This window comes from Sarcophilus harrisii, chromosome 2, assembly GCF_902635505.1.
Source record: "Sarcophilus harrisii chromosome 2, mSarHar1.11, whole genome shotgun sequence".
Taxonomy (NCBI): Eukaryota; Metazoa; Chordata; class Mammalia; order Dasyuromorphia; family Dasyuridae; genus Sarcophilus; species Sarcophilus harrisii.
Window position 1 is genome coordinate 518,003,097 of NC_045427.1, and position 26,546 is coordinate 518,029,642.

The 26,546-nt window shown below is 33.8% G+C and overlaps 1 protein-coding gene across 3 annotated transcripts in view; it reads right to left on the reverse strand.

Moving 5' to 3' along the window:
• IQCH (IQ motif containing H) overlaps positions 1 to 26,546 on the reverse strand; it is a 289,727-nt gene that overhangs the window by 144,536 nt on the left and 118,645 nt on the right. For 2 of the 3 annotated variants that reach the window (XM_031955329.1, XM_031955330.1), the window contains 2 exons: positions 21,572 to 21,697; positions 16,341 to 16,534 (listed from right to left, as the gene is read on the reverse strand). In XM_031955329.1, the coding sequence (XP_031811189.1) occupies positions 16,341 to 16,534; positions 21,572 to 21,697 (320 nt within the window). Of the gene's footprint in view, positions 1 to 13,921; positions 13,998 to 16,340; positions 16,535 to 21,571; positions 21,698 to 26,546 lie in introns of those variants that run through there. The other variant, XM_031955331.1, reaches the window with a different exon arrangement.

Here is a 26,546-nt window from a genome sequence, read left to right on the forward strand (position 1 = left end):
ACGTGTAATTTTTGTTGAATCATGATCTGGAAAAGATGCCTTTACTATTTTTGTCTTTCTGCATTTGATTTTGAGGTTTTTTTGTTTTTTTTTTTTTTAATATGGTCAATTTTTGTGTAGGTTCCATGTACTGCAAAGAAAAAAGAATATTCCTTTCTGTCTCCATTCAATTTTGCCAAAGGTCTAGCATACCTAACTTTTATAAAATTCTATTTACCTCCTTAACTTCTTTCTTATTTTGTGGTTCGACTTATTCGGTTCTGATAAAACAAGGTTGAGATCTCCTGCTACTATAGTTTTGCTGTTTAATTCTTCTTGCAGCATTCTGGGAATCTGGATGCTATACTATTTGTTGCTTATATATTTAGTATTGACATTACCTCATTATCTATGGTACCCTTTAACAAAATGTATTTTCCTTATCTCTTTTAATTAGATTTATTTTTGCTTTTGCTTGATCTGAGATCAGGATTGCTACCCTGCTTTTTTTTTTTTTTTTTTTTTTTTTTTTTTTTTACTTCAGCTGAAGCATAATTGATTCTGCTCCAGCATTTTATCTTTACTCTTTATGTATCACTCTGCTTTAAATGTGTTTTGTAAACAACATATTATAGGATTTTGGCTTTTAATCCTAATCTGCTATACATTTCTATTTTGTGGGAGAGTTCATCCCATTCACATTCACAGCTAAAATTACTAACTCTGTATTTCCTGCCATCTTATTTCCCCCAAGTTATGCTTTACTCTTTCCTTTCCCCCTTTCCTTCTTCTCCAGTGCTTTGCTTCTGAACACCACCTCCCTCAAACTGTCCTCCACTTTAACAGCTCCTTCCCCCTTTTCTATCCTTTCCCCCCCTTCCCCATTCTGTTCTCCTTTCTATTAACCTCCCCCTTTCCTTTTCCCTTTCTTCACCTACCTCCCTATAGGTTGAGACAAATTTCTCTATGAAATATGTCTAATATTCTCTCTTTGATCTGATGAGATTAAAGTTCACACAATGCTCTTCTTCCATTAATTGTAATAGGTATTTTTTGCCTCTTCCCACATTTTATCTCCTTCTTCTTCTTCCCTTTTCTACCTCTAATTTCTTTTTTTTTTAATATACCATCACAATAAAGTAAAAAAACCTACACTCTCTAGATATACTCCTAATAGAGATACAGTTCTCAAGAGTTAAACATATCATCTTCCCATATTGGAATGTAATCTTTTAACTTTAAAAAAAAAGTTTTTTTTCTTTCCTTTTTACCTTTTTATGCTTCTCTTGAGTTCTGTATTTGAAGATCAAATTTTCTGTTCAGCTCTGGTTTTTCATCAAAAATAAATGTAATTCACCTATTTCATTGAATGTTCATCTTTTCCCCTTAAAGATAATGCTAAATTTTGCTGGATAGTTGATTCTTGGCTACAATCCAAGCTCCTTTGTCCTTCGGAATATCATATTCCAGGCCCTTTAATCCTTTAAATTGGAAGATGTTAGGTCCTGGGTAATCCTGATTATAGCTCCTCAATATTTGAATTATTTCTTTCTGGCTGTTTGCAATATTTTCTCCTTGATATGACAATTCTTAAATTAAGCTATGATAATCCCCGGAGTTTTCATGTTGGGGTCTTAAGAGGTAATCGATGATTCTTTCAATGGCTATTTTACCCTCTGGTTCTGAGGAAGCAATGGAATGACCTTATAGAAGATTATGCACTATAAATCACTTAACAATGGATATAAATTAGTTAATACCAGCTGGAAAACATTTTAAAAACAGAGATACAGGCAAAATAATAGCAAAATTTCCAAAAAATCATGTGGAAAGAAAGCAAGGATGGTTGTTGGAAGGGACCAGATAGGATAATAATCAAGGGGCAAGATGAAGGAGAAAAAATCTGGATGCCAGAAAAGAACATGAGAATTGTGGAAGAAGATGAAAGAGATAAACAACAAAGCAGCCCAGAGAGAAAAAGAGAACCAGAAAAAGAAACAACAAAACAAGAAACCTGATTCTTGCTCTGGTCATCACCATGCATCAACTGCAGCTGTGTAGAGGCGAACAACTTGAGAAAAGTTATTGGGCTTATGTCTCTCATCCACCATGGGCTAGGGTAATCACTTTGGGGAACATTTTTCAGAGGTTGAATTATAAGGGATAGCTTCTGAACTTTTTTTTTTTTTTACAACAGAAATTACAACAGAATTTAAGCTCCATAAAATAGACAATCACATTCACACACATGGCTTTAATTTCTCAGGTTTAGCTCTTACCCTTCCATTAATTTTGTCTTCTCTAGTATTTATCAAAAATGGCCACAACATCAGGTACAAGTATTGAGGGACGATCTTATTATGTTCAAATATAAAGGAAAGAAGGGAAGAGGGACAATGAATATAGAACTACTACAGGATTACAATTACAAATGAATTGGTTATTCATGTGAAGTTATTATTGAAGCTGTAAGAGGACTGGGACAAGTTAAATATACTCCTGGCCTATGAGATAATGCCCTCATAGACCCACTCTTTGTGGACTTAGAACTCCAAAATAGACTTGTTATTCAATAGATCAAAATACCACTTTGCAAAGCTGGCATAATAACTCTGGGGACTTTCCTATCCCTCATGGGTATCTCATTCTCACATGGACACCTCCTGATGGACTAGCTGATCAGCAGACGTGGAAGATTCCAGCGGCCATGGACAAGGTCACTTTGGGTTCCAAAACACCAATGGGGTACAGGTAGTAGCAAGAAGAGCTGACATTCTTTGCCTGTTTAAAAGAGCCTTAGGTCTTCGTGGTAGGATTTAACACCTCTGTTAGCATTTTGGGACTATGGGGTCCCACAGGTCCTTTTAATGCTACAGGTTCATACAATGTTACCTGTAATGTTTGCAATGTTAAACCAATTATATTTCAAGATTAGAGACAGAAAATTTGATAATTATTACTATTAGGCCTTTGTATGTGCTGATGCCAGTAAAAATGAAGGGGTGTAACAATACAAGTTAATTATGTATTAAGTGAGTTGGTTGAAAGACAAAAACTTCTTTGAGATTTAGGAATAAAAGATGTATTTATTAGTTGTGTTGTACTAGGAGTACTAATGATCATTTCTTTGATTAGTTCTATATCTATTGCTATATCTGTATCTGCTGAGATAGTGCAGGCCAAATACATGGAAGAGTTAAGCAGGAATGTCAGTTTAGGATTCAGAAGGCAAACTCAAATTCTAAGTTTTTCTAGGCATTAATCAATTTGAAAAAAGCTATTATAGTCATTGGAGATGAGGTCAACATGGAATTTTAGACAAATACTTGTCTGTGATTATAGATATAATCAGTTCTGTGTGATAAAAGTTGAATATAATGACACTTATTGGGAGTGGCATAGGATTAGGAATCATCTGAATAGTCTTTTTGGGAAGCCTAATATAACCCTTGATATTGGGGATTTGTATGAAGCAGCAAAAGATATACATGATGCCAGATTTGATTTGATTAGGATTTGATACCTTTGAAGACCACAGATTAGTTACTGGTTTAAACATCCAACAATTATTGGGACAAGGGTGCATGATATATTAACGTTTGTTGTACTCATCATAATACTTTTTTAATCTATTGCTTATCTGGAATATTGAAAAAATTTTTTTTTGCTATTATGAAGGCAATGTCTCACTACAAAAAATGTACGTGATCATGTTTCCCATTTAGAAAGTCATGGCAGACAGGTGTAGATAAATTATTAGGAAACAAAAAAGGGAGAAATGTTGAGAGCTCAGGAGGAGTTCAGTGTTGGGTCAAAAGACTTTTGCGGATCTCACAAATCTCCTGGAATGTAGCTTTCCATAGACCTTTCATAAGTTCCTGAAATTTATTGTACAAATGTCTTGCTTCAGGATTTTACTTCATGGGAACATGAAACCACAAGCATGCATCTGTGACAACATTGACCAAGTCTATTTTTTCTCATATGCTAATCATACGGTTTGGGGCTATAAATGTCTGTATGCTTTAATTAAAAAAACAACAACTGATTCTGCTTATCACACCTCAGCTGTTTGTGTCTATTCATGCTCTTCTGAGCCAGGTTGCTGAGTACACTGGCCATAACACAGCATGGTTCTAGGATATTAGGGCAGTTTTCCTTGATGATTCCTTGATAGATATTATCCTGGCTCTTTTTTCATCATGGTTTTCAGGTAGTCTCATAATTATTAAATTGTCTCTCCTGAATCTATTTTCCAGGTCAGTTATTTTTCCAATGTGGTATTTTACATTTTTTTCCTTTTTTTTAACTTTTTTGATTTTGTTTGACTGATTCTTGATGTCTCATTGAGTCATTCATTTCTATTTGTTCAATTCTAATTTTTAATGAATTCTTTTCTTCAGTTAGCTTTTTTTAAATCTCCTTTTGTATTTGGCCAACTGAACTTTTAAATAAGTTTTGTTAATTGGATTTTTTTCCATTTCACAAATTCTATTTTTCAAGGAGTTGTTTTCTTTTTCCATTTCATCAAATCTATTTTGTAAGGAATTACACGTTTTTTCCATTTTGCTAAATCTATTTTTAAGATGTATTCTTCAGATAATTTTTGTGTTTCCTTTTCCAGTCTCCTGAAAAGTTCTCATTTCCTTTCTCCATTTTTCTTCTCTCTTTTAAGATCCTTTTTGAATTTTTTCAAGAGAGCCTTGTGAGATGGAGACCAACTCATATTACCCTTTGGAGCTTCATCTGGAGACTGTGCCTTTCATGTCCTCAGAGTTTGGTTAGAGCTTTTTTTAATTTGTTTTTCATTTTTGAAGGTTGCGGTCTGCTCTTAGAACAAAGGAGAGATTGTCCCAAGCTTCCTCTACAGGTGTGGCTTGACACTACCCTGAGCCTGGGTACTGCTGGCTTCCTTCCCATTCTGGGTAGATATGCTAAGTTCACATTATTCTGGGTTCAGAGACTTGCTATTTTGCCTTTTGTAGTTGCATTGGATGTCTCACAGCTAGTCTGCTGATTCTCTGGCTTCTGAACCAGGGCAGAGTAGCCAATGCTGCTGTATTTTGGATAAAATCCTCCCAGTAGATTCTCCCAGAGTGCAGAGGCCACTCAGCTCTGGATCTCTGTGCTATATCTGCATTTGGCCACTTTCTCCTGCCCTACTGAAACAGATCTTTTCTGAAGTTCTTCCAAAATGTCTTCTGCTGGAAATTTGTTAGACTCCAAATATTTGTGGGTTCTGTCACTCCAAAATCAGTTCAGAGGCTTGATCTGGTGTTGATCTGAGGAAGTCAGGAAGAGTTTAGACAAAGATCTGTCTACTCTCCACCATCTTGGCTCCTCCTCCCTTCCCCACCAGATAGCCTGTGACCTTAAAGTTAGTAAAGGTCAGAGGTAAGACTTTAACCCAAACCTTTCCTGACTTTTAATCAAAGATTCTTTACATTATATCATACTGTCTTATACACACCAAGCCTAGAATGATTGGTTCACTTTTGACAAATGTATATGAAAAAGCAGTTGAGTGGATAATGCTCACTTGCTATTTCCACTGAAAATTTGTCTAAAAGAAAAAAAATCAGCCTCACATTTTTTTTCCTATTCCAATGTTCATTTGTCCAATGTCCATTTGTATAGCTGAAGTGAAATCTGAACTCTGTTTAACCTTTTGAGAAAAACCAAGAAATGGACCCAGTTTAATAAGACCACACAAACCCACACTAGTCTTTTGCTCTTCAAAAATTATTCCTGCTTACTGACCAGATGACATAGAATCATAACATGTTAAAGCTAGAAGTAGTCTTGGAGATCCATTAAGCCAATCTCTCTTTTCAGGAGATTTAGGTTTAAAAATTCCATCATCCAAGCCTTAGCTCAGTTTAATTAGATAAGCCCAAATATTATCATCACACCATTTTACAGACTCATCTTAGTGGCCTAATGTAATCTGTAAGGTACTAAATAACTGTGAGCTAGTATTATAGTATGGCTAAAGCTTGAGTGATGGAATTTTCTGAAAAAAGAAGTGAAAACCTAAATATGTGTACATTATGACAAAAATATGCATTTTATCTAGAAAAGAAATTTGGCAAACTTTTTTTAGCAAATGTGTTTTACCAAACATTAGAATTTCAATGTTTCCATAATAATGTAATACACTAATTAAAATGTAAGCTTCTTGAGGGCAATAACTACTTTACTTTTGCTTTTGCACCTATATTAGCTGTGCTGGCACATAACAGGCACTTAATGAATGCTTGCCAACTGATTGATGTTTGGGATAATAGAAGGTTTTTATTTTCTTTATCTTAATAAGGATGAACATACCAAGACAAAGTTGTCTATGCCCACTAGGTTGATAAATTATTAGGGACAACCAAAAAAATGAACTTCTTTAGCTTTCTCTTTCTAAGAAATTAAATTCTTCCTTAAGTGTGTTAAAATAACATACATTATCTCTCCTCACCCTTGCAGGGTATTTTTCAACTTCTACTCCCATGTTGTTAGTAGGTTGGACCACCATACAGAGAGAGTAGCTGCTGCTACCCTTAGCCTCTAAGGGGGATCATCTGGGTATCTAGATTAGGTACCCTACTTCTCTTGCTGAGTCCCCACCACTTCATAATAATAATTTTTTTATTAAAGTCACTTATTCCTATGGTATAGCCGCAGCATAAGATGATAAGGCCAAAAAGGAGCTCAGATGTCATTTAGTACAAATCTCTCATTTTACGGATGAGGAAACTGAGACATGAAATTGTTAATTATCCAAAGTCACATAGGCAGTGAATACCAGAGGATTCCAACCGCTATCCCTTCACTCAAAAATCAGCTCTTTTCACTGTAAGATAATAATAATAATAACAGGAGTCTTATAATTTGGAGTGCACTTTCTCACTAATACTAAAAGAAGCCTTTTCCAGCTCCCATCACCAATAGAACTTTTCTATGACATAATCTTCCAATTGCATAGAATGTATCTTATATGTCTAATTTTTTACATGTTATTTCCCATATTAGAATTGAGGTAAGGGCTTCTGTTTTTGCTTTTCTTTGCATATCCATCCCTTAGCATAATACCTAGCAAATTGATTTTTAGTTCTTTTTCAGTCATGTCCAACTCCTCTTGACTCCATTTGGAATTTTCTTGGCAAAAATATGAAAGTGATTTGCTATTTCCTTCTCCAGATCATTTTACATGTGAGAAAACTGAGGCAAACAGGATTAAGCGACTTGCTCTGGGTCATAGTAAGTGCTGAGACAGAATTTGGATTCAGGTCTTCCTGATTCCAGGCCCAGCACTCTACCTACTATGTTATCTTAGCCTTCCATGCCACAGCTATGAATGAACCCAGAACTAATTTTTAAAAGGATTGAAATATTAGCACAGAATCTTTTACTAAAGCTCATTCATATTTCTTGTTAGGCCCTCCAACCAAGCCTTATTCTTAGCTAAATAACCAAATCAAAACCATTTGTTTTCCCAGTTGTTTTTAATAGTCAGCTAGAGAGGAGGAAGCATTAAGGGAAAGTACAATGGCAGAATGAAAGCTAATATGGATAACAGAGACAGAAAAACTGAAAATCAGAAAACTATTACTGCCCAGTGTGATAAAGAAATTAAATTATTTACTTGGTAACAGCTGAATAAGAGTGCAGTGAACTGTGTAATATATGTGAGAAAGATTAACTGCAAAAATATTTAAAATGAAAAAAAGTTTTAGCACTTAGAAAAGTGAGCTTCAGTTATCTGCAGATTCATTAGCATGCAAGAGTACATTCTTCAGTGAGATCTGATAAATGAAGCATTACTGTATATAAGAAAGGGTGTCCTGTTTTGTCAGTGCAATATAAGTCATAGCTCCTAACTGCCCAATGATAAGTAAATTGAAATGAAACAAATGGCAGTGGAAATGCTTTTAGTAGTCAGAGTGAAGGGTAAAGGTGAAATGGAAGCCAAGAATTTACATGATCTTTGTCTGCATTGAGATAAAGAGTATCCAGGAACAGATTGGTGATAGTCCAGCTCTCCTCTGGTTTCTTATATCCCATCTGGAACATTGTGTTCATTTATGGGCACCACATTTTAGGAAAGACATTGCTAAATTGGATAAAAGTCCAGAGGAAGGTGTTTAATATAATGGACGACCTTCAGATCATGCCATAGATGAAGAGTCTTAGAAGGAACTAGATATGTTTAGCCTAAAAAAGAGAATATGCAGGCTAGCTGTTTTTATAAATGTGAAGGGCTATTATGTGGAAGAGGTATTACAATTTTCCTTAATTAGCTGAAAGTGAATTAGGTGCTATAATTTGGGCAAATTTGTTTAATCTAAAATACTTAGTTCTATCTAGACTTGTGGGGTGGTATTTGGGGACAGAAAGTTTCATTCTTCAGGTGGAGAACTCTAGAAAGTTGTCCAACACTATATAATATGATAGGGACTCAAGCCTAAGAAGGATTACAGGTCAAGATAAGCCAAAATCACTGTTGTGATTTGTGAGATGACCAGCTTAGACAATATAGTTATCATGCTGTCTTGGACTAATATTTTTTGACATGAACTGCCAATTACCTTGCCTTGATATATTATTTATAAATTTATATAGACTTTTTCCTTGTGAATAAATTCCAGAAAATGGACTATTGTGATCTGGATGATGACTACATCATTTTAGCACAGGGCTAAAAAGGCAACAAGGGGGCAAATGTTAAATAATAGCTCTAATTGTCCTGGCAGAGGCTGAATAATGGATAATAGGGAATTAGGGATTTAGGTGCCAAAAAATATCAGAACCCCAAACTAGATTCTTTTATACTAAGCAATAACTATGAATATTATCCAAGTATACTCTTTAGAGAAGGGTTACAAGGAATCCATAAAAGATCCTTTTCCACCACAGAAGCCTTTTTTTTTATTACATGGGCAATCTAGAATTGTGTTTTACACAGAGCATTTGTTGGGAGTACACCAATCTACCTGATGATGCTGGCCACACTTGCTGAAGTGAAGGTTTTATTTCCTTTTTTCAATATTCTAGCCATCATGCATCTCTGGGAGGGCAATCCCAGATTCTTTAAGAAAATCCTAACTAAGACTTTTCAGTCCTGGAAAGATCTCCTATATCTATATGCTTTCCCCTCTTTCTTCATCTGTACCGCCAGTTGCTTAAGTCTTGAGTTACTAGTTTCTTTCTATAGTTCTCAAAGACCTTGGGATCAGATGATTTGGGGTCTAGTACTTTTGCAACAAACTAATTGGGTACCCTTGTGCAAATTGTTTAATCTCTCTTTGAGTGGGCCATTGTGTCTTCATCTATAAAATTAGAATAGTTGATTTTCATGGTCTCGATAGATGAGGAACATATGATCTGGAAAGAATGAAGATATTTGTACTTCAAATAGTTCAGTAAATATTTATTCTCATTGGAGTGTAGAAGGGGTGCTCCCAGTGAAATTAGTCTTTTATCCATACCTTCTCATACTGAGAAATTTTTGCCAATATCTTTCCACAAATCTTCTATATGGTACCTGCCTACTACCCTGAAGATCTTCCAAGGTCTTTTTGACTTTTCATGGACACTCAAGACTTTACAACTAGCATCCTTCATTCTTGCTATAGATCTAGTCCATCTTTTTAGGCTATACATGTTAGATATCTTTTATACATGTTCTTGCTTGCAAAGCATCCCTAGTGACACATTGTTCTTTGGATCATTTGTAGTTTTGCTTTTCTTGAGACCATGATCCGTAGCTATTTTGTATGACTAAAAGAATATTAGTATTAGTAAGATGGACTTCTGTGGCAACAAGGCACTTGGATCATTGAAAGTATCATGTTGTTTCCCAAATGTATGTGACCTGACTTCTTCCTATTATTTAATTTGAGCCCAGCTCGCTATCATCTGTATCATCTGTTTAAGATGCTCCTATTAGTCTTGATAAACTCATTCCCTGCCCCATTTGAGCAAAACACGTTTTTCATCCACTTCGACAAAGTGGTTTCACCACTTTGCTAGTGTGGATTAACTATTTCTTTTGCTTAACTGTGACTAAGGAGGCATTATATTGTTCTAGAGTAAGATGAAATCAACAACATGTAGTACCAAGATAAGGTGTACTTGGAGAACCTTTCTGGTGTTAGGGAAAATCCTTTTTTCCTTAGGACTTTGCATAAAAAGATATACTCTGATACACTGGTGAACACTGATAGTGAATACATGTTTTCTTGTTTAGATGGAAAAATGAAATGTGATCGATGGCAATGATGGTTGTGGCCTTGGTAGTGGTGATGGTGATAGTGGAAGATGATTTATTTACTCTTCTGAAAATACTTTTTTTCCCTATTACTCTGATAAGAGAGATGAATTACAGAATCATAGAATCATAGAAGGAAATTTATTTTCTAGTCCAAGGCTTTTTAAACTTTGTCCACTCACAATCCCTTTTCACCTGAAAAATTTTATGTGACCCCAGGTATACATGTATACAAATCAAACATTTGCTGACAATAAAATACTATTTTATGACCATCACATTCACTTACTACATGGGGTTATAACCCACAGTTTAAAAAGCTTCAAGTCTACCTAATAACATGGGAATCACATTATTATCCCCAACTTGTAGATTTTAACACTTACAATTATAGGAAACTTAAAAAACTTCACAAAGTAGCTTATTTTGTACACCTCTGACTGATCTGAAATTCTTTCTTCTATTGAAATCTGCTTCTATCTATTAGTATTTGAAGCCACATATAAGTAGCCCAATTTGAATTCCAGATAATAGTCCTTAAAATATTCATCTCTCTTAAACCTTCTTTTTCAAAGCTCAACATCATTAGCTCATTCAAATGGTATTTAAACAATGTAAACTCAAGTATTCTTAACTGGTATCTTGAAAAATACTTATAAAATTTTTTTACAATAGTATTTCAAAATAATCAGTTTCCCTATTCAATACTATGTATCGAATTTTACTCACTTAAGAACAATTTTCTGAGAAGGGGGTCCAGAAGTTTCACAAGGCTGCCAAAGAGGATCATGACACAAAATAGTATAAGAACCCCAGACTACAGGACAAAGAGTCATGCATATAGAGCTTACTGGGTCATAAGCCATCTATTTCAGACACTTCTTTTACACAGAAGGAAATGTTACTCATTCATCTTGGTTACCTTCTCTAGATTCCAGTTTGACAAAATGTTTCAGAAATTTTGACTTAATAAATGAATAGAATCTTTGAGATATTATCTAACTAGCAAAAACAGTTCTATTAATGCATGCAGTCTCTGTATTCTCCTGTACACACTATCTCTATTAATCAAGTCTAAGATTGTATTAGCTTTTTTTGAAATCTGATGATTCACAAATAGTCTGCTGTTGACTAATATCTTTGTCATATTTCACATGACCTACTGCTTACCCCTACTGCCTCCATTTTGCATTAGTACAGTTGCTATTTTCATGAAAAGGACTTTATATTTGTCCATATTAAATGTCATCTTATTAGATTCAGCCTAACATTCTAGCCTGTTTATTGAGATCCTATCATATAAAGTGTACAACATCCCTTTGAGTTTCATATAATTATGAGAATTGATAATTATACTATCAATTTCTTCTAAATCACTGAACAAAACAATACTGAAGAGTCTTTGCCATGACAATAAAGATTTGATAGATGAACATCAAATCATTAACTAAAATTTTGGAGCTTCAACCAATTATTAATTCACTGAATTGTGCTACTATCCAATCCACATTTCTTTATCTACTTCTCAAGTATATCAGAAGAAAATGTTTGAATATCTGGTAGAATCCAAATAAAATATTTTTTTAACAGCATTCACGCTGATCTGCCATCTTTCTAGCAATATGTTTCTAAAACCGATAGTCTGGTATATCTTATTTTTAGTGACCTTCATGCTGGTTCCCAGTAAACACCCTTCTCTTTCTCAGAATTCAGAGATTATCTGTTTAGACTTTTCTAGGAATCAGCATTTAGTTCACCAATATGTAGTTTTCAGAATCTCTTTTTATGCTTTTTGATAAAACATTCGCATCTCTCCAGTCTCTATCAACATCCTATTCTCTCTGATCACTCAAAAATCATTATTAATGACCTTTTTTCTGCAAAAAACCCTATATCATTGGTTATAATGTATGTCTATGTTTGTAATATCAGGAGATTTGAACTTTCTTTGAAATAACTAAGTGCTTATCTACTATTTTTTCAGTTATCTTGGATATCAATCCCTCTCTTAATAGTAATTGACCTTTACATCATATTTTAAGGTTTTCAAAGTATTTTAAACACATTATGACATTTGAATACTAGAAAAACCTTATTTAGAAGATACTGCAGATATTATTTTCAGCATTTTACAGATGAAGAAATGGGCTCATAGAGATAAAACTGATTTGCCCATGTCACACAGCCAGTAAGTTCCATGGTAGGATTTGATCCTCGGCGTTTCTAATTTCAAGCCCAGTACTCTATCTGTCACACACTGCCTTTCAATCTCTTAACCATTTTTATTTTTATTTTTTTACCTTTTCAAACCTGGAGATCATTCTTCTTGACAGAAGAGATGGAAGAAAAAAAAAAGAAGTTTCAACTTGAAAAAAGATCAACTTGCATTTTAGGATATATTATTAGCTCCACTCCAACTAATAGATTTTCCTTGCTTTTCTTGTGACAGGAGATTGCTTGCTTAGCTACCAAAGAATTATTATAATTACAAAAGATACCTAATTACATTCCAGTTCCTTGGAATGGAGTTATAATAACTGATCTCTCTTATTTAAATACTGTCAGAACAATAGGTCTTAGAAGAGAGGAGGGTTGCAATGAATCATGGGATTAGGTTGAAGAGGTGTTTTTTTTTTTTATTAATAGAGTTGGACTTCTTGGATCTTCACTTGCCCTCAGGTACAGCATAGAAGTCATACTGATTACTTCAAATCCTCAAGGAGTGTGAAGGAGGGAGTTTATAAAAGGAGGTAATGTAATATAGACTACCATAATCATAGGACTTGAGTTCAAATCTCAGTTCTATCTCTTAGTACTTGTGTGATCTTTGGGACTTCTCTTCCTTACACCTTAATTTCTCATTTATAAAAGCAGGAGATTGGACTATATCTCATAAATTAAGCATTTAATTACCTTCTAAATTACCTTCCTGCTCTAAGTCTATAATTCTATGACCCACAGACCTCAAGTCCCTTTAATTTCAAGATCTGTGAATCTAAGAGTGCAGAAAGAAGAAAAAGGTAATTAATCATACCAAATCTGATGAGATCACAAGTTCTGAGTGGGTAAGTTTTAAAGAACCAAGATCTTTTGCAATTTCTTTCCTTCCTTGAGTTGATTTCTTCCTTTATTTTCTCTTCCTGGTAAATGGCAATACTTTCTTCTCATTCTTTGTCTTCTTGGTTTGGTGTTTGCAGGCCTACATGGCCTTGTATCAATGTAGGTCCAACTAAGACCAAAAGAAGTCACCCAATTTCATTCTATTTGCAGGAATGCTTATTTTTTATTCGTTTCAGGGTCACTGTTAAGATTCATAGTTTATGGACATTGTTTTGAATGAATTCACATATTTGTACAGAACTAAGAAGTTTCCTGAAAAGTCCGTAAGCTTGGGAGTCCATTTCAAATTCTCTCTACTCTCCAGAAAAAATATAAAGTCTCTGTCTATTCAGTGGAATTCAGCCATCCTCATACTTAATATCCAAGTGATCCTACCCGTTATTGCTGGGAAGAACAGAGTGTATCAATCAATGCCCAGTTCCCTCTCAGAACAGTGCTGTTAACCTTGTAGGTGCATTGTCATGAACAAAGCATCACCTTTGACTTTTTGTTCTTTATACATCATGAAAATAGGGGTGGGGCCAACCCAATCTCCAATACCATAGATAACCTTCTCATTCTTACCTGGTCAGTTTTTATTGCCAGAGGAATTGACCATGCTGCTGTTCCTGAGTGCTTTGATCTGTCATCTCAAAAGCAGTCAGTGGCAGCAGAACTACAAAGATGAAAGTCATAAAAGAAGGAGCATTGGAGATCCCTAAAAGAGCACAAATAGTAGTTATTACTTTATTTGAAATAACCTATTGGGAATCAAGACTCCTCCTGAGATTCTACAACAAAGGGGGATAAATTTAGGGATGGGAGAGGGAGAGGAAAGGGAAGAAGGAGAAACATTGGGTTTATTTGTACTATTTCATTTTTTTAAATGGACTTTAACTTTTTAATCTTAGGACTAAGGCCAGATTCTCATATGACTAGGGTAAACTTTTTAAGAAACAACCAGATCCTGTGTTTTGACTGAAGAGTAGGAAGATGAACCAGGTGTTCTAGAAAGAAATGATGAAATATATTTTATGTGAACTACCATAATTTTAAGAATGATTTTGATTATATTTATCACACATATATATGTGTGTATGTATATGTATATACATATGTGATCCTATTGCCCCATGTGCATAGAACAAGAGAACTTTTGTTGAGGTCTCCAGCTGTCACACATGCTTTCCTTACTTCTGCCCTGAAGCAAGAATATATTTTAAAGGAGGTGACATCAGGCGACAGACTCCAAATTTTAACTAGTCACACAAATTACAGACCTTTATTTCAAACTGCCCTCTTGACCCTAGACATCTGTTTCTTCCCTACAATGCAGAATGAGACACAGTCTAAATCAAAATGACTCTCATGGGCAATTCTGCAAAACAAATACAACACATAGAGTTTTCCAATGCTTCTCCTGCTGTGCCCGCCTGCTCTGTCTTTCTACACAGGCAGGAGTTAATAGTCAGAAACCTTTTATACAACAGGACATAAATGTTCTACTTGCTAAGGGTGCTGTTTGGTCTGAAGCAAGATGAGAGGATTGGACAAAGTGAAAATACTTCAGATAGGAGGCAAGTGTCTAGTTCTAGAAGAATTTAGAAAAAAGGGTATTTGGAAGAAGGGAGTTTGTATCAACCCATCCCCAAATGTGAGAATTGGCCCCAATTGTATCATTTCAATATGTTCCAGTATGTTGGAACAGGCACAAACACTAGATCTGTTAGCTTTTTAAATTTCCACATCCAAAGTACAACTCAGAGAAGATTTAGAACCTACATTTAGGATAGAAGAGCCAATTCAAAGATGTGGTACCAATTTGGGGCCACAGGGAATAGCTTGAAATTCTACTGCTTCTAGCGGTAAACAAAAGCTATGTGAACTCAACAGAAGGGGAAATTAAGGCTAAGGCTAATTAGCAGCGAGAAAATAGCTCCTTGTCACCATTTTGTCAAGTTTGGGGGAGGAGGGAGAGAGTGAATATCAAGCAATAAAACAACCTAAATCCAGTCACAATATTTGCATTACCTGTAGATTGAATTCCCATTACACACTACGATTTGTACTTGAATATGATGAGAGTAAAAACAGGTGCTTCCCATGATCTTATTATGGTCTTTGTGCACATGTAGCCTATAGCCCTCTCACAGCCTGTTAAACAGCTGAGTTTGAAACAATAATGATACATAAGAAACATTGGCCTGAAGGCACGTCTGTCTTGGGATTTGGCCATTTACATTGATTTTTAACACACATTCTTCATGAAACACAAATATTTGCCATGGCAACTGCAGCATCACATGATACTCTGATTCATAAACAGGCAGAAAATTTCTTGAGGGGAAATCACACACAGAAGCTGGAAAGACAGTAAAAAATTTCAAAAAATTTTTGAGGAATTGGAGAATAAAGGTTTGAAGAAGACGGGGAGAAGAATCTAGTCTATAGATTGAGTAGGATTAAGGAAGGTCTTCTGTGCTACTACTATTCATGGTCTTTTAGCTAAGACAGCTGGAAAATGACAGAATGAGAAACACAAACAGGCCAGCTGTCCTCTTTCTATGTAAAAAAATATTAATTATCACAAGTTTGTATCCAATCCAGAAATATAAACTGATAAGGCCATATTAACGAAGTCTAGTATTTTAAAATGGATATAAACACTAATTCATCTATGAGAGGTTATAAAAAATGAGATGTCTTCCCATTTTGTAATAGAGAATTACCTTTATCCTCTGTGAAACAAAACCAAAATTATCCTATGTACAGTTTGTTGTGCTTTAAATTTCCTTCCTATATTTGTTTTAAAGAATAAAAAAATTTCATTAATTCCTTAGAATATTTTCAAAACAAAATACAAGCCACAGGTCAAAAATCTATATATCAGTATATGAAATTTAACACCTACAAGAACAAATTTATGCATACAACCAAAAAATAAGTTGTGAAAACTATGATCCAAAACATTTTTCTCTTTATTTAGAAATAAAAATATAAATACCACGATTTTAGATTTAACTCCATGGGCCACTTTTGGTTTTGTTATCGACTGTGTTTTCAAAATTGATGAGAAAGAGCTGGATGAAGGTGGACCTCTTTCGCCTGTAATTGGAGGAATCTTCACTTCAAGATCTCTGGGTTTAGGGAGCTCAACATTGTCTATATTAATCACTGGCAAGGCTTTTCCAAATTTTCCTGTTTCGAAGGAATAAAGTATCTTCTGTCATTGACTTCAAATAGAATAATATTAGGCTTGTAGAAATTAAAGGGGACTACACAAGTTCTATAAGAATGAAAAACTACCCACTTTTAAGAATGTGGCACGCATGAAAAATCTGAGTATTTAAAACTGAGTTTTAAAAATATTGGAAGGTAATTGTTACCTTTATAAAATATTTTGCCATAGAAATTCTTTAATTCCCCTTGGCAGCCCCCATGGGGAATTCAAATTGGAATTCAATGCATATGTAACTTTTCAAAAATGTAACTATTTCATTAAGTGAGGTACAACTATATATTTGTCAGTCTTAGACACAGAACATACACCTTTCCTATTACTCAGTAATATATGATAGCCATAGACCAAGGCTTTTATTTCTTTGTACTAGGTATGGACAATTATTACCAACAGTCATAATTAAAGATGTAGAAAAAATTTTTTTGACTAGGTAAAATTTCTGTTTTATCTCCTCATCATTTCTTAGTACATCAGTATGTTGTACATATATTCAGACATTCAAAGGAAGCAAGTGATATTGATCAAGGTTATGTGTTTGTATTATAAACTATATAAATTGCACAGTTCATAGAGCCATTAGAAATATATAAGATATTGTTTTTAATCCACAATCTCTCTGGCAGAAGCCGTTTTTGTCTTTCATTGTATCCCAAATTGTTAGTGGAATGCCTGAATTAAGTACTTAATAAATGCTTTTTGACTCACAACCTTTGCTGCCACATTTCTCAAATGTTTTCTCATGTATTTCTGCAGTACTCATCCACTCATATATTTATAAATCAGTTTTTATGCCCACTGGCTTACCAAACATTCACTGCTGGAGTTGCCCACATTACTAACTGCAAAGACTTTTTCTCAGTCCTTATCTCCTTGACCTGCAGGTTACATTTAATACCATAGGATACCTTCTCCTTTTCCAAGCTCTGCATTCCCTTGGATTTGAGACATGACACTCACTTTCTGGTTTTCCTTTCATTTTTGTGAATGATATTTCTTTGTTTCATTACTTAACTTTGCTCCCAACATGCTTCTCCTTAAATCTGAATATGCTGCAGAACTGTTATCAATAGGTAGCCACCTATATAGTGTGATTGGTGGGAGTGTTGAGCATATTGCCCAAAATATCTTTGCTGCCTGTTATTCCATTTGTTCTTTTGAGCATGCAAATGTCCCCCCCCCCCCATTTACATGAAAAGTTCCCTGAGAGGGGCCTTTTTCCTTATTAACTTAGCTTTATTTATTCAGAATTTAGTATTCAGAATTCCTATTAGTAGGAATAAAACATAGGATATAGGAAAATTATTGCTTGCCAGGAGAGAAGAAAAGAGTACAAAAAGGGGACAAATTTGAATTACTTTATAGCTTTGTCTAAGACTAGTTTAAGTCTGTCTGAAGATCTTGATCCTTTGTTTCTCTCTCCATTATACTCAGGTTTCAAATGAACAGCATCTGTGCCAATTTCTCCTAGTTCCATTTCTAGCCTTAACTTTTCATCCTCACTTTTCTCATAATGCTATCACAATTCTGAGAATGTTTTATCCCGTTTCTGTCTATTCTTCCCTTCCCATGCTGCATATTGCTACTCCAAACCCCTTTCCATTATCCCTTTGAATCAATAATTTTCTTTAGGTTTCTTGTTTTCTTATTGGAGTTTGGTTTGTTTGCAAATAAAATTATAGTATTTGGTACATTCAAATTGTAATCCAAATAAAAGAGCAGTTATTTTCAAATTCCAATAGATGTCAAGAATATATATATATATATATATATATATATATATATATAATGCTTAATGCTTCTTAAGAGAAGTTTCATGTTTTAAAGATATTCTGGTACCTTCTTATTAAAAATTCCATTCTTTTAACTCAAAATTAAGCTAGAAATTCATCTTTGTTCACAAAGTCACTTAATTCTGCTTGAGTTATTGATTGTCTAAAGAGGAAAAGATGACTTCAAATAGGGGATTACCCATTTCACTGGTCTCCTATTCTGTCATTTCATCTAGGTTCCAAGTTTCTGATGGTTTTGGTGGTAGTTCTCCATATGCAAAATAGATCTTTTAGATTATAATAAATTTGGATTTGGATATGTTTGGATATGTTTAGATTTGGATGGAATCTATGATATATTTGTTAAGCAAAAATAGCAATCCATTGAAGGATCTTTTCTATTCTTTCCTGATCTTGAGAACCACAAGTGACCTGAGACAAGCTTTACATATCCAATTAATTATTAGTTTAACAGCACAAATAAGAGGCTCAAATCTAATTCTGATCAGTTATATTGCCACTAAAATATTTATAATCCAGAATAGTAGTTTTTATTTGTAAAATTTTTAAGTTAGATCACTACATATATAATAAAAACAATTAAGATTGCTATACTTGCGTGACAGACTGAAAATTTAAGTAACATACACCAATATCTTCGAAGTAATATTAGAAAATAAAATTAGAAACAATATCAATATTTTGCAAATTATTCTCCTAGCACAACACACAATGGACAGAATAGTTGGCTACTATGCTCCAGTCTGCCACATTACAAAAAAGTTTTTTGGGAGTTAAAACAGCATGCAAAAACTTTGCACTACCTCTCCTCCTGACTTTCTCAGTAGTCCCATCCCCTAATCAAATTAAAATTTATATTAAATCATTAACATGTTACTCAATAATGATGTCATTGAGAAATTTCATTCACATTTTTAAAATTCAACATCAAAAAATACATCATGGCAGCATGAGGGCTGTACAGTGTAATAAGTAAAAAATATGTGAAGGACTTTGCAAAGCCATGTAAATAAATACAGGCTATAATAATAATAAAATCTAATATCTGAATAGAACTCTGCAATTTTTGAAGTACATTCATAGATAATCACTTGAACCTCACAACAATTCTATAGGCTAGCCATGGCAAGTTTAATTGCCTTGCCTATAAAGAAACTGATGCTCAGAGAGATTAGGCAATTTTTATCAAAGTTGTATGTTCTAGTTCAAAGAAAGATAAGAGAAAAGGAATGAGATTTTTTAGGATTAGGGATATAGGAATATATCTGTACAACTCCTACAGTATCTCTGCTACAGACTTGCCAAACCAATTATGGTATCTTGCTTTATAGATATCCCATTGGGATTTCAATCTTCTTATTAAATCCAAGTTTATTATTTCTCCCCTCCCCCAAAGCTGTTTCTTCCTTCTGACTTCACTGTTCATCTAATCTCACAATTACAAAATTTGGAATTGGAAGGAAACTTAGTGGCCATTTAGTCCAAAGCATATGCCAAAGGAACCCCTACTATAATGTACCTGGTCAAATAGTCATTCAGGCACTGCTTGAAAACTTTACCAAGAAGGTAAAGTCTGCTCCCTTCCAAGGCTTTCTGGTCTACCTTTAGTGAGTTAGTTATAATGGTTAAGAAGCTTTCCCAGCATTTCACCTAAATTGACTTTTTTCCTCAATAATATTTTATTTTTCCAACTACGTGTAAGGATAGTTTTTAATATTCATTTTTGAAAGATTCCAAATTTTTTCTCCCTCTCTCCCTACTGCTCCCTTCCCCAAGACAGGAAACAATCTGATATAGATTCTACACATATGATTATTTTAAACATATTTCAATATTTGTCATGTTGTGAAAGAAAAATCAGAACAAAAGGAAAAAATCCACGAGAAAGAAAAACCAACTCCCAAAAACGGTAAAAATAGTGTGCTTCAATCCTCATTTTAGTCTCCACAGTTCTTTCTTTGGATGTGGATAGTGTTTTCCATTCTGAATCTAATGAAATTGTCTTGGATCACTGTATTGCTGAGAAAAGCTAAGTCTATCATAGTTGATCCTCACATAATAATGTTGTCACTCTATATAATGTTCTCCTGGTTCTGCTTATTTCACTTAGCATCAGTTCAGGTAAATTTCCCCAGGCCTCTCTGAAATCACCCTGCTGATTATTTCTTATAGAACAATAGTATTCTATTACATTCATATACCACAACTTATTTAGCCATTCCCCAACTGATGGGGATCCACTCATTAAATAGGCTTCTTTGCAACTTCTGCCCATAACTCCTGTTCTGTTCTTTTTGCCAAACAGAATGTTTAATCTCAAATGGCTGAAACTTTTATGTTATCATTGACTCTTCAGTCTCCCTCACTTCTTACATTCTTCCAGTTCTGTAGATTCTACCAGTGAAAAACCCTTTTTATATCTTTTCTCTATTTTTTACTTCCTTGTTGACCATTTTATGATAGGTCCCCATCATCATCTTAATTACCGCATTAGGACAATAGGTCCTAATTACCACATTAAGACAAATTTCATAACATCACACTGACTATTGTTTATCATATTCTTTACTTTCCAATCTTATACTACAAACTAGAATATTTATTTCCCATACATGTCCTATGTTTTCCATCTCTATGTTTCTGCTTATGCTGTTCCTCAAGCCTCAAATATTCCCATTTGCTATGCCACCTTTTAATTTTTATATATTCTATTAAGTCTGAATCAAAAGTACTCTACTTCAAGAAGGTTTTGATGATTTTCCCTTCTTGCTCCCACCTACCTCAATAATGACCTAACTTCCTCATGTAGTATTTTACTTATACCTTTGTTTATTTTAAAGTTTAATTTTTGTTAATAAAAATGTGCATTTTTAAAGTTTTTAGTTGTGTATTTTATTACAAGTTTTGTGAGGACAAGGACTAAGTTTCCTCTAAGTTTTGTAGTCCTTAAAAGATGCCGTACAGAGCTGTGCCTATAGTCAGCAATTCACATGTTTACTGAATTGAGTAGTTGATGATGATGATGAAGATTTTTATTCAATAAACTGCAGTCTAAAGTCATTACAGTTGCCTTTTAATTTTTTAAGTTCTGACAAAAACCTTTTTGTTTAATCACTGAAGATGTTAATTAAGTACAAGTATTCTAATTTTTGTTGAAAGACAATTTATTTACTCCCCCAATTCTACATAGATAATAATACTTACTTCTGGATTTGGTCTTAGGTTGTTTATAAGAATGAAGGAAAGCAGTTTTAGGTATGATAGGTGGGGTTTCGAAAGTAATTTTTGCTGCTGGTGGGATTAGTCCTCGTTGTATCATACTCAAAATACCTTCAAAGTGATATGACAAAACATGAATTTATTTCTAAATAATAATAATAGCTATTGCTTTAAGACTTGCAAAACTCTTAATATATGCATCTCATTAGTTTTTTCCATGAGTCCTAGAAATTCTAAAAGTCTACAGAGTTCCTAAATACTTAAATATAATACAATATTTCTTTTCATAAAATTACATAGATCACTTTGACTCATTTGAATCCAAGGAAAAATAGCTACATAAATCATTCAGGTTTTTGCATTGAAAGAAAGTATTGATTTTGTTAGTAAGAGCAAAAATTCAATTAAAAATTAAAAAAAATTTACAAGCTAAAACACTCCTAGGAAACAAGATACATTTGGAATTGTGAACAAGGTAAAGTTTCTCTATGAAGAGAAGCTTGGAAGCTAATTTCAAGTCAGTGAGATCTAAGGCCTAGGGCTGAATCTTGGCATTCTATAGAGGTTAACTGTAGCTGTGTTCTAAAAATGTGTTGGTAAAGGTTTTTGATTGGAACTCAGGTCACATTTTTACATAGTAGTTTCTCCCTAGCCCAAGTTACAATTGCCTATTTAACAGGAATTGCCTGAACATATAAATATATACATATACAGAAACATTATATTCTAGAACCTGTCAACTTTTCTGCTTCTATAGGGGACAGCATTTAGAGATTCAACTTGATGTGCTAGGAACATGTCATAGTGTTTAAAACTAAAAAGAACTGAGATTTCATTTTATACATGAAGAAACTAAGGCTAGAAAGGCCATGGTCACACAGGATTAAAATTCAGTTCTTCCCATTCCAAATCCAGTGTTCTTTCTATTTCTGTAAATTGTCTCTCTAGATATTTCATCTTCTATGTGCACCTTTTTACATGGAAAAAAAAAGTTCCTTCAAACATAGTTCTTCCTTTCTTCCACCTCTTAGAATGTTTAGTTTTCTTCAAAACTCAGATCAAGTCCCACCTTCTTCTAAGGAAGCCTTTTGGGATTCCCCTTGCTAATAGTGACTTCCCTTCAAATTTACCTTTACTTTTTGTACATATTTATAGTTGTACATGGTATCTCTCCTGATAAAAAGTAAGATACTTTTTTTTCTATCCTTTTGTTTTTGGCATAGTTCTTGGAATACAGTAGGTACTTAATAAATGCTTATGGGTTGTAGATGTGTTAACTGAATTGGAACAAAAATGTTTGTCTAGGGGGAGAGAAGAAAGAAAAGTAGAAAGATCTAGTGTCAAATCTTACCTTACAAGATTTTTAAGGCAAACTTTGTAAGGTAAAATTTACCTTACAAGCTGTGTTAGCCCAGGCAAGTCATCTTAACTTTCTAATCTCCAATTCCCTCATCTATAAAATGAAGGAGTTAAATTCAACAGCACTTAATATTACTTTCAGGTCTAAGTCTATCATTCTTTGAAATTAGGAAAGCATAGACACTAGAGGAATATCCATAGTAAGGGATCAGGAAGAAAATGAAGAAAAGGAATTTTTTGCAAAGTGGTCAGCAGTGTTGGATACTACAGAGAGGTCAATAAGAATGTTAAAAAGCTTTACAAGAAATTCCTCTTCTTTATTCTCTTCCTGCAATTGTGGATCCCAAAAGCTAGATAATGTTGATGAGAGGAAGAATTGTAGAAGCCAAGATTGTGAAGGAGACAGGATATATTATACCAAGCAATTGTATATAGATAACTTTTCCAAATGAATGGGAGGATAAAAATAGGGGTCATTAGCTAAAAAAAATAGAAGGATAAAGGGAAGGCTTTTTAAAAAAATATAAGGGAAAACTGAATGTGTTTGTAGATAGAAAGAAAAAAGTTACAGGATGAGAAAGATACCTGGAAAAAACAGATCAATTTCTGGAGCAAAGTTTAGAAGGTGGTAAGGAGACATGGAACCAGTGGTGAAAGGGGCAGATTGACCTTAATGAGTAATAAGAATATCCTTTTTAATATAGAATCAATGGGAAAGAAAGGGTAGAAGATGATTTTTTTAGAAGTTTTGAGAAAAACAGTAGGAGGATGAGGGGAACACAGAAGAGTTTCAAACTTAATGAAGTGAGAATTTCATCATCTGTGTGGTGTGGAATAGAAAAGGTTTTGAAAATAAAGAAGAGGAAAGAAGAAAAATTTGGAACAGATTTAGGAATGAGAGAGGGAGTCAAGTGAAGTAGAGAAGAATGAAGTGCATTGGAAGCCTAGTTGAAAGTATATCACGTAATCTGCCATGATTCAATACAATTCAATTACATTCATATACCACAACTTATTTAGCCAAATTGAAGTCAATTCAATTTTTTAAAAAATATATTATTTTTTCAATTACATGTGAAATTTTTTGATACTTAAAAAAATTTCCATCTCCAAATTCTCTTCATCTCTTCCTTCTCTTATTTCCTCATTGAGAAGGTAAGCAATTTGAGTAGATAATACATATGCAGCTAAGCAAACATATTAATCGTGTTGTGAAGAAAACAGAAAAAACAATAGCCTTAAATTTGTGTTCACACTTTATAAGTTCTTTCTCTGGAAAGTAACTAGCACTTCTCTGGAAGTAGAAAGTGTTTTTCATCATGAGTCCTTTGGAATTGCCTTGTTTTTATTGTATTATTGAGATGTTGTTTTTATTGTATTATTGAGATGTATATATTGCTGTTACCATATATAATACCCTCTTGATTGTACTCACTTCACTTTGCATCATTGATGTTTAAGTAATCCTTTCCAGGTTTTTTCTACAAGCTCCCTGCTCACCCTTTCTTATAGTACAATTATATTCCATTGCAATCATATATCATAACTTATTTACCCATTTTCCACTTGATGGGCATCCTCTCAACTTCTAATTTTTCTAATGCTATCACCAAAAAAAAGCTGTTACAAAATTTTTTGTACATATAGGTTCTTTTCCTTTTAATAAATTAATCTCTTTAGGATGTAAATTGGTTGTAGTATTTCTGAATTGAAGAATATGCACAATTTTATAGCCTTTTGAATTTTTTCAAATTGCTCTCTAGAATAGCTGGATCAGTTCATAACTATACCAAAAGTTCATTACTGTCCCAATTTTTGCAGATCTCTTCCAACATTTTTCATTTTCCTTTTCTGTAATATTAGACAATCTGATAGGTGCAAGATAGTACCTTAAAGTTTTTTAAATTAACATTTTTTAAAGAAGCAAAGTATTTTTTTTGTAATGGGCTGAAGTTTGAGTTGATGCACTGAGGTCCCAAGTATGTGAGGCTAAATAGTAATTGGACTATACTCTATTAATATACATGATTGGATAAAGAATGGTCCCTGCCCACTCTCTGTGCAATCCTGATGTGTTGTATAGGAAATGACAATTTTGGTGGGTGGAGGCAGAGAGAGAGAGAGACAGGAAGAGAGGCTGGGAGAGATTGGCCTGGGTTCCATACTCCCAGCTACTGGTCCTGTGGCTTCTGGTCTAGCTAGCTTCTTGACTCAGCTACACACATTGGGCTATTGCCCGTTCTCTTCCACCTCCGATCTTTCTTCACTGAAAATAAAGACTGACGATTTTCCCCTAACCTGAATTCCTGACTCCGGCTGATTTTAAAATATGTGGTCTTCACATTTTTTAATATGACTACAGAAAGTTTAATTCTTGTCTGAAAATTGCTTGTTTATTATGTCCCTTGACCATTTATCAATTGGGGGATAATTTGTACTCTTATAAATTTGATTTGATTATCTACATATTTGAGAAATGATGTCTGTAGATAAGAGAAACTAGCTGTAAAGTACCCCCCCCATCCACACTTACCCACTTTTTTCTTTTCTAATAAGTTTGTTTGTGCAAACTCTTTTTAACTTAATGTAATCAAAATTATTTATTTTACTTCTTATAATGCTCTCTATCTCTTGTCTTGCCATAAAATTCTCCCTTATCTAGAGATCTGTAAAGTCAACCATTCCATAATCCTCTAATTTGCTTATGTATTACCCTTTATGTTTAAATCACATAGCCATTTTGACCTTATCTTGGTATATAGTGTGAGATGTTGGTCTAGTTTCTGCCAAACTTCTTTCCAATTTTTTCTAGCAGTTTTTATCAAATTGTGAATTTTTAATCCCCAAATCTTGGATTTGGGAATTTATCAAACATTAGATTACTATGGTCATTTATTACTATATGTTATATATTTATTCAATTCCACTGAATCATTACTCTATTTCTTAACCAATACCAGTTGGTTTTGATTTATGTGGGTTACTTTAGTATTTATCTTACAATTCAGCTAAAGCTGTTAATTATTTCAACAAGTTTTTTTAGTTGATTCTTTAGGATTCTCCAAGTATACCATTATATGAAGTATACCAAGTATGCCAATATGCAAAGCATGTTTTGTCATTGTCTATTATAATTCCTTCCATTTCTTTTTCTTCTCATATGCTATGACTAGCATTTCTAGTACAATATTGAGTAATAGTCATAAAAATGGGCATCTTTCATTCACCCTGATCTTATTGGAAAGGCTCCTAATTTATCCTCATTACAGATAATGTCTGTTGATACTGTTTATCATTTCATAGAAAGATCTATTTATTCCTATGAATTTTAGTGTTTTTAATAAAAACTTTTTCTGAATCTATTGAGATAATCATGATTTCTGTTACTCTTGTTAGTGGGATGGTCAATTATGCTGATAGTTTTTTCTAATATTGAAACAGTTCTGCATTTATAATACAAATCCTACCTGGTCATAGTGTATGATCTTTGTGGTATTTTGCTGTAATCTCAGTGCTAGCATTTTATTTTATTTTTTTGTATCAACATTGATTACTAAAATTGGCCGATAGCTTTCTTTTTTCTGATTTTGCTCTTCCTGAT